This window comes from Nannobrachium achirus, assembly GCF_963921795.1.
Source record: "Nannobrachium achirus genome assembly, chromosome: 5".
In the NCBI taxonomy this organism is placed as follows: domain Eukaryota; kingdom Metazoa; phylum Chordata; class Actinopteri; order Myctophiformes; family Myctophidae; genus Nannobrachium; species Nannobrachium achirus.
The window spans coordinates 67300925-67313343 of NC_137814.1; the positions used below are offsets into that span (position 1 = coordinate 67300925).

At 42.3% G+C, this 12419-nt stretch overlaps 1 protein-coding gene across 1 annotated transcript in view; it reads right to left on the bottom strand.

The window, feature by feature from the left end:
• The window catches only part of LOC308285271 (scavenger receptor cysteine-rich domain-containing protein DMBT1-like), a gene marked incomplete at its 3' end in the record, with an annotated part of 44780 nt that overhangs the window by 11481 nt on the left and 20880 nt on the right, over window positions 1–12419 (bottom strand). Inside the window, exons 10-15 of the mRNA XM_080725987.1 lie at window positions 11843–11962; window positions 7771–8076; window positions 7327–7626; window positions 6879–7175; window positions 5974–6285; window positions 5616–5671 (exon numbers count right to left, since the gene is read on the bottom strand). Coding sequence (XP_080582113.1) covers window positions 5616–5671; window positions 5974–6285; window positions 6879–7175; window positions 7327–7626; window positions 7771–8076; window positions 11843–11962 — 1391 coding nt within the window. The remainder of the gene's footprint in view (window positions 1–5615; window positions 5672–5973; window positions 6286–6878; window positions 7176–7326; window positions 7627–7770; window positions 8077–11842; window positions 11963–12419) is intronic.

Sequence of the window (12419 nt, forward strand, 5' to 3'; positions counted from 1 at the left end):
GCTCCAGCCCATAGACTCGCCCACTCTCTGAGCGGTTCTCTTGGTCTGGTGTTGTCATATGACGCTAAAGTTTCTCTGGTTTAGGCAGAACCAAGCTAATGAGAGTCGGAGCCTGGGAGGAGGGGGTGGGTTTAACTTTTGAAAATCAACAGAAACAGTGGAGGGAGGGAGAGCTCAGCCAAAGCTCTTAATTGCTCCCTTTGAACTTCAAAGGGGGTTGTGCACACCTCGTTAGCATCAAAGACAACGACCTGTTTGAAGCCTGTCATAGAGGGGAGGGGGAGGGGGGAATGTTTTTGTGTACACACAAGTCAAACACAACCCCTCCCACCAGATCTCTTGTGATTGGGAATTTCAAATCCCCTCTCCTTTGAAATCTCTTGTCAATGGGACAATGTCAGACTCGGGGACTGCACCATAGGTCGAACGCCCGTTGGGTCGAACAGCGTCGGCAGGTTACTGAGGTTAGGGTTAGGTTTTAGTGGTCGATCCAAAGGGTGTTCGACCTAATGTTACCGTCAGACTCAAGCTCAGCTCAGAGTCTGAAATCAGGCTATAAATATATATGCAAAGTCACTTAAGTTGTCAAATGAAAAGTACAATATTTGCCATTTGAGTTGTGGTGAAGTTAAAGTATAAAGTAATGAAAATAGAACATAATACACAATTAAATGAAAGTACAGTACTTGAGTAAACGTGCTTAGTTACTTAACACCACACTTGAATATTTGAATATTTAATTTTATGATATCGTCGTTGTCAGATGAAAACCTTGTATGTCCAAAGCCGATCTGCTGTTTTCACTACTTTTGTGAGACGGCCTTGTATGATGAAGCAGGGCCGCTTTACTTTGCGAAAGAACGTACAAATTTGAAACTTGGAGATACAAAGTTTCTGCCCGACAGTGACGATATACTACATTTAATAAATACCCTTTGTTTTGCGGTTTTCAATAATTCTTCTTTGTAAATCTCTATGGGAAAAATGAATGACACCAGTAAAACATGCCCACTGCTATGCCCCATTCTGAGCAAAATCTACACTACAAGCACACAGAGTCTTGTGTTGTGACCTTGTAGATTGTCGGTTTACTGAAGATGGTGAGGAGAAATATGACACCTGGGGAACTCCAGTCAACTAAGATTTGCAGGTCGAATTATTTAGAACTCAACTGCGGTCGGTATGTTAGTAGGTATGTGGGCAGATTGATTGCTTGATTGCTTGATTGATTGATAAAGTAAGTTTCATGTAATTGTTAAACACTTTGTTACCTGAACAGATCACCTCCAGTCTCTTAGTGGAAGTAACAGACTGCTTTGTTCCACACTCCCTCACTGAAGACTCAGATCCAACACAGAATGCATGAACCAACCATACAGGTTCATGTGCAAAATCAGAGGTCCTTTCTGTTGAAACAGCCGAGCCGCAGTCCAGCTGTCGACACACTACAGATGATGACATCTGGTTCCAGTGAGTGCCATCCACTGGTCTCCACTCTCCCTGATAGCTCATCTCCAGTCTACCAGTACAGTGACTGGTTCCTCCCACCAACCTGACATTATCCGGCTCTGTAAAGAGAAAATAGAATTAGCAGGTAAAATGTAATAATTCTTTCATTATAAAATAATAATCCAAACCTAAAGAGTGCTTTGTCTTTTACCTGAGCAGGTGAGTCCAACAGTCTTGTCAGGTGAGCAGGTGTTTCTAGTTGAGCCTGAGGTTCCACAGTCCATGAGAACAGATTCACTGCCGTCACAATGGAACTCTTTGGGCCACATCGGAGCCTCCGCCTCTCCATAGAGCGCCCCCTTGAGGACTGACGGAGCCCCACAGCCAAGCTCCCTACAGAGCACCTCTGCATCCTGCTGGTCAAAGTCGTCTTCACACACGGAGACCCACAACTTATTAGACTTCAGCTCCACTCTGCCTGAACACGAACCAGTCCCATTCACCAACCTCACTGACTCTGGAGAGAGAGAGAGAGAGAGAGAGAGAGAGAGAGAGAGAGAGAGATAGAGAGAGAGAGAGAGGCATTAGTAGGTCATACAAATTACAAAATTTGCTGATTTACAAGCTCAATGTTATGCAAATCTACAGTCTTGCCAATGGCCGGGTTTCCCAAAGCGATTTTAGCCCATCGTAGCTCACGCATGGTCATAGAGACCAAGCCCCGATCGTCATGTTCCTGTGTTTATATGGTTTCAAGCAGAGCGACTTATTTAGCCCCCTACAACTACACCATCATACAGATTTCACAAAGTGCTTAATAAAGTAATATCCGATCACTGCCTGTTTATCTCAATGGGGTTGGTGCGCATGGGGAACGCCAGGAAATACATGGGAAAACAGAACGCGATCGGATAAAAAGGCTTCTTATTAAAGAACACAGAGGATACGGGCAATTATAGAATGCCGTACCGTATTTAGACAGGAGTGAGACTTTATTAAGCACTTTGTGAAATCTGAATGATGGTGTAGTTGTAGGGGGGTAAATAAGTCGCTCTGCCCGAACCCATGTAAACACGGGGACATGACGGTCGGGGCTTGGTCTCTACGACCATGCGTGAGCTACGATGGGCTAAAATCACTTTGGGAAACTCGGCCAATGGCAGGACGTGTGACATTTTGAAATGGCAACATTTCAACACTTCAGGCTTTCCTGTACTTTTCCCGCATTTTTCACTGTTTAGCCTTGCTAATTCTTCTCTTTTGTTACTAAAAACAAATCTTTTCATTGTAAAAAAAAAAAAAAAAAAAAAAAATCATTGACAACCCACTGTCTTGCTGACGGCATGACGTGTAAAGGTCTCAAATGCACTTCTGTAGACATATATCCCATTGTTTATTACCTGAACAGGTCACCTTCAGTCTGTCAGTGGAAGTAACAGACTTCTTTGCTCCACACTCCGTTGGTGAAGACTCGTCACATTGGGATGTAGTCCACCAAACAGGTTGAAGACCTGTATCCCTTGCACTTTGGGATGTGGTCCGCCACGCAGGTTGAGGTGTATCTCTAGAACTAGAAGTCCTCTCTGTTGACAGAGCGGAGCCACAGTCCATCTGTCTACACACTACAGAAGATGAGCTGTGGCTCCAGTAAGACAGACCGTCCGCTGGTCTCCACTCTCCCTGGTGTTTCAGCATCAGTGTTCCAGTACAGCCACCGTTTACCCCCCTCTCTGTGTCCAACCTGACATCACTAGACCCTGCGAACAATCAAACAAAATAAGCAGTATGATTAATATTACTTGCTTTTGAACATAATTGCGACCTTAGGTCGCTACTTATATGAAAACCTCCGGCTCACGTCTGTCTGTCTGTCTGTTTATCCGTCTGTCACTCTTCTGACATCTCAATGACACCTCATCCCAGCTCAGCAGAAGAATACAGCTGACTTGTTCTGACATCACCTCATCCCAATTCAGCAGAATATAGCTGACTTCTCACCTGATTCGAATGTTATCATATTGGATAATATTGGCTGAAAAGAAGTGATAATCAGAGGATATTGGATGATAACATCCGAAGCGGGTGGACTTCTCCTGACATCACATTGACGAATTCCGTACTTGTCCCTTTTATGCCCATATGTGGGCATCAATATTAACCTAGAAGTCGCTAGAGCATAACGTACAATGCCGGCTCCAAATTACATAAGTGGACGCTTTTGTTCTGAAGCCCCTGTGTGCTCGTGTGCACGTTTTCTCTCACGTCACACGTTTCAACGGATACCTGGATATTGTGACATAACACACAGCAGCAGCCATTGCTAGCATTAAGCTAACATCATAGTGTGCTTTGGGCCATGAAAAGATGCGGATAAGGTTGATCCAGACGTTATTTTGAGATAAAATTGACCCTTTTCAAGCACAATGAATGGGACCCTACGGAGGATTTTCTGTGCGTGCACATGATCGCCGAATCAAAGTGATCCGGGTCGGGGCTTCACCTACAGACTCCGCCGACGTTACAGTAACGATTAATAATATAACGTCATATACAGTATATATCCCGGACTAGTTCGGGCTCGGCACACTACCGTCCTTTTTTAATATGCTGAACTAGTTTGGATTCGGCATGAAATCTGTTGAGGCCATGTGCATCACAGTGAGTTACACCTTATCCCAGCTAATCCATATTTAGGAAAATATGGCAACCTTTTGGCCACATTTTGTTCCAACTTAAACAACCAACTGCAAGGCGAGTCACACTTGCAAATGAATTCCGTCCTTGTTCCTTGTCATTAATATTAACGGTATGCTCATATATGGACATATTGTGCCATTCTCATGTGGTCTATGACTTCAAACATCAGTTCAGTCATCATCGTATTTGGGAAATATGGCCACATTTTGGTTAAAGTTGATCCCATTAATAATAATAATAATCTTTAAATACAAAGAAGCCAATATTGCCAATATTTATTTAAGGATGCATAGAAAAGGTTGATCCCGTGCCAAAGCACCAGTGCCTGCCCAGCAGACCGCTGTCAACCAGGCGGATGTGTGCACACACCCATGACCTAAAGGGCGAGGTCACTTCTCGCCCATAGGGCGTTTTAATGTGTGTGTGTGTGTGTGTGTGTGTGTGTGTGTGTGTGTGTGTGTGTGTGTGTGTGTGTGTGTGTGTGTGTTATACCTTATATAACAATGCAAATACAAAGTCATATACATACATTAGGGAACAATTCATGGGTTGAAAAAGGAGCAAACAATGCTATTGATCAACTTCAGTCTACCTTATATAACAATACAACCTCTCAATCAATCGAGTCTCTCTCAATTGATTGATTGATTGATTGATTGATTACAGAGGACGCTGTAAAAGTTTGAAGCTACACTACGTAATGTGGATTTGGAGCAGGGTTTGAACTCTGATGCAATGCTTTGGGTAAAATTGTGTGTCAAGCCACAAACAGGATTGTGTCAAAGGTCATGTACAACCTACAGGCAGGATCTAAATGTCTCCATAGAATAGCAGGAGACCAAATACAACCATGCTAATCGTATGAGCTATATTGTATTAACTTTATCTATCATACAGATTGGAACCCTGGCTATATTTCTGTTCTGTTCCACTCTTTATGTTGACATTAAATGTCAACAGAAACAGTGGAGGGACGTTTTTTGTCAGGGGGAGCTCAGCCAGAGCTCTTAATTGCCGTTTGAACTTCAAAGGGGTTTTGCACTAAGGTAATTGTTTGGGCCATAAAAGTGTCAAGTCCTCGTTAGTGTTCTCTCTAATCAATGAAAGCATCAAAGACAACTACCTGTTTGATGCCTGTCATAGAGGGGAGGGGGGAATGTTTTTGTGTACACAGAAGCTTGCATATGTTTCCTTTAAAGAAATTGTTTGTTACCTGAACATATCACCTCATGTTTCTTAGTGGAAGCAAAAGGATTTGGATGGCGGTCGTCAGAGCTTCCACACCACCTCAGTGAAGACTCAGATCCGACACAGGAGGATCTGATCAACCACACGGGGTGATTTGTAGAAACAACGGTCGTCTGTGTTGAAACAACAGTGCCACAGTCAAGCTGTCTACACAGTACAGACGCTGTCTTCTGGTTCCAACTCGGATAATTAGCTGGTCTCCACTGTCTCTCGTGGTTCACCTCCAATATACCAGTACAGTGACTGATTCCTCCCACCAACCTGAAACCATCATGTGCTGTAAAGAGACAACAGAGATTGGTTAACTAAAATGTTGTGTTTTAATGAAAACATCACACTTTAGATAGATATTATTATTATTATTATTATTATTATTAGTAGTAGTAGTAGTAGTAGTAGCTGTAGTAGTAGTAGTAGTAGTAGTAGCAGCAGCAGCAGCAGCAGCAGCAGCAGCAGCAGCAGTAGGCCTAATAGTAGTAGCAGGAGTAGTAGCTGTAGTAGTAGTAGTAGTAGTAGTAGTAGTAGTAGTAGTAGTTGTAGAAATATATAGATTACTATCATTGTGGAAGACATTTTTACCTGTACAGGTCAACTCCCGTCTGGAGGACGAAGTAACAGACTCCACTGGACCACACTTCTTCACCGAGGACTCAGATACACCACAGGGAGACGTAATCTTCCATACGGGTTGAGCTGTAGACTCAGTCGATTTTGTCGAAACAGCAGGGCCACATTCCAGCTGTCTACACACTACAGATGATGACTTCCTGTCCCAGTAAGACGAACCATCCACTGGTTTCCACTCTCTCTGGTGCTTCATCTCCAGTGTACCGGTACAGTGCTGATCACTGTACAGCCCACTGGTTACTCCCACCAACCTGACATCAGTCTCTGTACAGAGACAACAGAACAAGCGTTACAATCAACATTCTTTGATTGTAAAATAATAATCAACAATGATATGTACGTGTATAGAGCGTATAGAGAATACACCTGTAGTTATCCACTAAGATGATACATTCATAGCCACTTTGATTGCATATTGAACTTTACACACAACAGAGAAAATCCCATAAAGACACAAAGGTAAAGATGAATAATGTAGTGTTAAATTAACTTTGAAGTATTGAGATACATAATACACATAAATGCACCCAAATGAAGTTGAAAAACATTTCTGAAAATAATGCTCCAGTACCTTCTGTGGGCTCACTGGTTCAGAAGTGTCCCAGTGGCTGTTTTTAATAGATAAACTAGAAATACTGTTCTTACGAAACAGTGTGGACTCACATGTAACACCATGTATGGGCACAAAGATCTACCCTTTGGCTGCACCTCATTGGCTAAGGGCCTTTGTACTGTCGAGGAGAACCTCACTAAATTGACATAATAGGTTATGTCATTTTTGAGGAGAAATAATGAAGATAACATAGTGTTCTCGCTTTCAGCGATACCACGATTACTGTCATTATTTGCTACGGTACCTGAGGCTGAACAGACCACTTGCACTCTGTCATCGCTGAGACTAGACGCCATTGTTGTACACTCCATCAGAGAAGACTCTGAACCAACACAGGAAATAGATGAGATCGACCACACAGTTTGAAGATGACCAGAACGTCTTGCTGTTGAAACAGCAGAGTCACAGTCCAGCTGTCGGCAAACCACAGATGATATCTTCTGGTCCGAGAACGTCGCTGGTCTCCACACTCCCTGGTGTTTCACCTCCAGTATTCCAGTACAGTTATTTTTCCCTTCGACCAACCTGACGTTTTCGGATACTTTAAAGAGACAAGATAGTAAGCAGTGAAAAGTGACTGTTTGACTAAGTTGCTCAAGTAAAAGACAAACTCTACTTGCTTTTGTATTGTTATTCTATCATTTTTATTATTACACTATCATAGGCAATACTACAAAAGTGTAGTTTGTTACCTGAGCAGGTGAGTCCAACAGTCTTGTCAGGTGAGCAGGTGTTTCTAGTTGAGTTTGAGGTACCACAGTCCAGGAGAACAGACTCGTTGCCTTTACACTGGAACTCTTTAGTCGACATTGGAGCCTCCATTTCTCCAGAGAGCTGGATGACTGAAGGAGCCCCACAACCAAGCTCCCTACAGGCCACCTCTGCATCCTGCTGGTCAAAGTCACCTTCACACACCGAGACCCAGGACTGATCAGACTTCACCTCCACTCTGCCTGAACACAAACCAGTCCCATTCACCAACCTCACTGACTCTGGAGAGAGAGAGAGAGAGAGAGAGAGAGAGAGAGAGAGAGAGAGAGAGAGAGAGAGAGAGAGAGAGAGATTTACATTACCCCTATACGATATCTCTACATTACAGACAGTTTACTGCCATCTTTGAAGTCATTGTTTGTTACCTGAACAGGTCACGACCACGCCGTAACTGTAACTGTTTGACCTCCATGCTCCACACTCCCCCAGTGAAGATTCAGATCCATCACAGGATGATATACTATCCCATACATCTGGATTATCTGACGACGATGAACTGCGTGTAGAAACTGTTGAAACGGCAGATCCACAGTCCAGTTGTCTACACACTACAGATGATATCTTCATGTTCCAGCGATTCTGCCCAGCTGGTCTCCACATTCCCCGGTGTTTCACCTCCACTACACCAGTACAGTTGCTGATTCCTCCCACCAACCTGACCTCATTAGACTCTGCACAGAGACAAAACAAATATTAATCATCCAAATGTGTAGTTGTTTGTCTTTCACATGAGAAAAGGATGAGCATGTCCAACTGGGCACAGACAGGGCTTTAGTGTTGAAAAGTCTTATTTTGTTTTAAAGGAAAGGTTTGGAGCAGAAGTCAGATAGCTCCTAAAGGAGAGAATCTTTCTCTTTTAGGAGCTTGTTGCAGTGTACAGTGTACAGTAGGAAGTGTGGTATATATTTTTAGTCTTGAGCAGTAGAGAGAAAAAGAAAAAAAAAACATGTGATTTAAAATCATTCGGTGAAGTAGCCTCTGATATGTAGTGGTGTCCAGGGTTGTTAAATAACGGATTACATGTAATGGGATTGCGTTATCAGATTACAAAAGAAAAAACAGGTAACTTGTAAAGTCTCAGGTTACATATTAAAATTTGTAATCTGGATTACAGTAACGGATCTGAATAATGGGGGTTACACTGGATTACATTCTCCCCTTGCCCTCATCAATTTTACAAATGAGTTATAACGCCAAACAATAAAATAATCAAGTCGAATCAGCGTAAAGTACTGCCACTTCGCTCAAGTAAAATTATGTTGTCCATTTCATAGGCTCAATAAAGTTATCAATGGTAAAATTTAATTAAAGAGCGTTTTGCTAAAAAGTAATCCAAAAGTAACTGAAAGTAACTAGTAGTTACTTTTTAAATTGTGATAATCAGATTACGTTACTGACTACATTTTCTTTGCAAGTAACTTGTAACTGTAGGGGATTCCTTTTTAAACATAACCCTTACAACCCTGGTGGTGTCTATTAGTATGAGAAACGGCACTTCATAAAATGGCTACAATCAGCTATGATGAAAATGAACTTTTCAATGGTTTGACCTACAGTTATGAATAGCACTTGTTTTCTGTGACTGTTTGGATTGAGGAATCCATAATTGATGTTAATTTAAATAATTTAAATTGATGTTGATTTAACCTGTTTTCAAACTTCTAATCCTAGATGGCTGCCGACCATCAGCTCTGAAAGTTCTTTTTTTTTTAGATTGTCATAGAACCTTCATATTAGGTTCTACTACAAGCTCAAGCTAAAGCAAGCTACAGCAAAAATAATTAGAGGTCAAAAAGGTATTTTTTTTTTAAGATTGTCATATAACCTTCATATTAGGTTCTACTACAAGCTCAAGCTAAAGAAAGCTACAGCAAAAATAATTAGAGGTCAAAAAGGACATATTTTGTCTTATACAGTGACCGCTACACTTCATCAGAATCTGTTGATTCTCTACACTGGCTCCCCTCATCATCATCAGTACTACTGTCATCTGAAGAGTCGCAAGGTGGGAACTGCTGGGGCAAGGGTGGGGAAGGATGTGATGCACTGGTCGGCACTTCCAATTCACAAGCTCCCAACCATAACTAAGGGGTAAGGGATGCTCTAGCAGGTTATAATGGAGCTGGCAAAATTTAAGGTAGTCCTTTCAAGATGAAAATTCAGTGAGTCATCATCAGGAGGAAGACAGAGTGTGAATGGTTTCTTATATGTGCCACTTTGAAGCTTTGACTTCCCCACAGGTAATAACTGCACTCTCACCATAGATGACAAAGAGCACCTCTGACATCTTCTAAATATTGCCTCAGGATCAGACATGATCTTCGCCAACACTTTCTTAGTAGGGTAGCTCTCTCATGGACTGGCTAAAGGGCCATGGATGCCTATGGGGGGTCTACTAACTCCAAACTCTCACTCATGAGCTCTCTTTCCTCCTTCCGTACCCATAGGACAATGACGTGCGGTCACTGTCAGTGATTACATGCTTGGACATACGCGTCTGTGTCCCCGCAATCTAGTACAACTGTCCCAGTGTAGTTCCCATTCCTCAGCTTAGCATACTGTAAGTAGAGAGCATCATTGAATCTGCCCCTGGATGCTTGAAGACATAGTCCCGCATGCCACATTTCTCTCTCACACTATACCATGTCACCCTGCACCCGACAAACTTGTGCTTTCAACTCTTCCTTCACAAGCTTGGAACTTTTCTTCAGACTGGAGGAAAACATTTGCAGTGTGTGGATGTTTTGCTGCTTGACGATCATGCTCATAAGCCTTGATGCTGAAGAGTAGGTCAGCTTCAACATCAGCATGGCGTGAGAACAGATTTTATCCAGATAGTCACTCCAGGGGTACTCTGAGCCATCCCTCTTCCTAGCATCACAGTCCTCAAGTGTGGGGATTGCTAGCCTCCGGACCAGCCCCATGTCCACAAGTGTGATCTGGTATTTTGGTTCCTCTGTAATTGGGTCTAGGTTGAAGAACTCTAATAACTTGTTCTTAACAGTCTTGCACATTGGCCCAGATGGAGAGATCGAGGCTGTCGGTCCACCAGGGCCAACAGCCTCGATCTCTCCATCTGGGCTGCGTTCATAATTGCTCCAGATGGTGTACAGATCATTTCAGCTAACAGCGAGAAGGAATGTTTCAACCTGAGTTTGGCCATCTAAAAGTGCAGTCTTAAGGTCATGCACTACCTCTGGTGAGGCCATCAGACCAGACTGTAAGGACCTCAGTGCAGGAAAAGACCTGTCAAATAGCTCAGCATTCAAATACTTCAGGCACGCCATCCTGAACTGCTTGTTCATCAATGATGGCAGTTGATGGCAAACAAAGGCCTCTGCAGATTTGCCAGGGGTATGTGGGGAAATAATCTGACATCCACCCACTAAGCACGCCGTCTAAAAGTGGTCTAACAGTGGTATAGATTTGAAAGTGTTTTAGTTGTCTAAACTTAGACTAGACGACTAATAGACTTCTAATAGTCGTCTAAATGTAGACGGTCTATATTTAGACAACTATTAGAAGTCTAAAAAAACTTTCAAATCCATACCACTATTAGACCACTTTTAGACGGCGTGCTCAGTGGGCACCTCCCATAGTCATGGTGGTTGTCATATGCCATGGCACTTTAGCCAGTCCATGAAAGGGCTACCATACTAAGACAGTGTTAGAAGGTGATGTCAAGCTTGTAGATCGACCATTTTAAAAAGATCATTTTATACGTGTTGAAATGGGACCATTCTGTTGCATAATGAGTACTTTTACTTGGTACTTTGAGTATTTTCTTGCAGATGCTTTTGTACTTTTACTCAAGAACATTTTGAATATGGGACGAATAGTGTAATTCATTATGATCAATTAGCCTTTTGCAAAACCCCTCTCCCTACTGTGATGATCGGACCACAGCGTAGCAAAACATTTTTCCCGGCAAGTTGGCCCCTCCTCCCATTGGAACCCATGTGATTTAGCATTATTTCAGATGATGATTAGGGATATTAATATCAGGAACATTTATATTACAGTAACGCATGGTGAAACGCTGCTGCTGGGGGACCTGCATCAGTGATTTTAGTGATTTTAGGTACCCAGAATGTTTGAAGGGAGCATTTTTTATTTATTTTCCGAAGCCAAAATCTGTCTTGGACTGCAGGCTGTGGATTAAGTTGTGTCCATCTGTCTGACCACACAAACAGCAAACTTTCCGGGAAGCAGTCCATGCCAGAGATGTCAAATGTTTTATAGATATATAAGCAATCGGCAAGGTAAGGAACATGTAGCCTACATTTGAAGCAGTTTATACTTTTGTTAGCTGTTGTACAAATGTAAGTTGGTCTCATTTGTATGCTAAGTACTATGTTTGAAACTCAACATTCCATCTCGCATCAAATAAATGAATAGAGATCAACCAACGTGTTGAAAAGAGAGAAATAAACTCACCGCAGTTGAACTCGTCACTGTTGTCCCCACAGTCGTTGACACTGTCACATTTCTTGGACATGGGGAGGCACACGTGGTTGTGACATCGGAACGACCTGGTGGCCGGACACTGGAACGTTGCTGTGGGAGAGAGAGAGAGAGAGAGAGAGAGAGAGAGAGAGAGAGAGAGAGAGAGAGAGAGAGAGAGAGAGAGAGAGATTAGTCAGGGGTTAGGGTTAGGCTTCTCTGAGAAATTGAAAATCTTAGTCGGGGTTCCCCAGGGCTCCATACTTGGTCCTTTATTATTTTTGATTTATATTAATGATTTAGCCGTGATTTGTAAAACGTTTCTTCCTATTTTATTTGCCGATGATACTAATCTCATTGCCTCAAACATGTATGTGATGTAAATACTTTAGTTAAAAATGTCAACGATGAACTGATGGAAGTTTTGAAATGGTTTCAACTCTCAATATACAAAAGTGCAACTTCATGATTTGTATCAATATAAACAAAATATTCCCAAAAGAAAAAAGCTAGAATTTTAATCAATGGCTGAGAAATATCCTAGTTTCCATTATACTAAATGCTTGAGTGT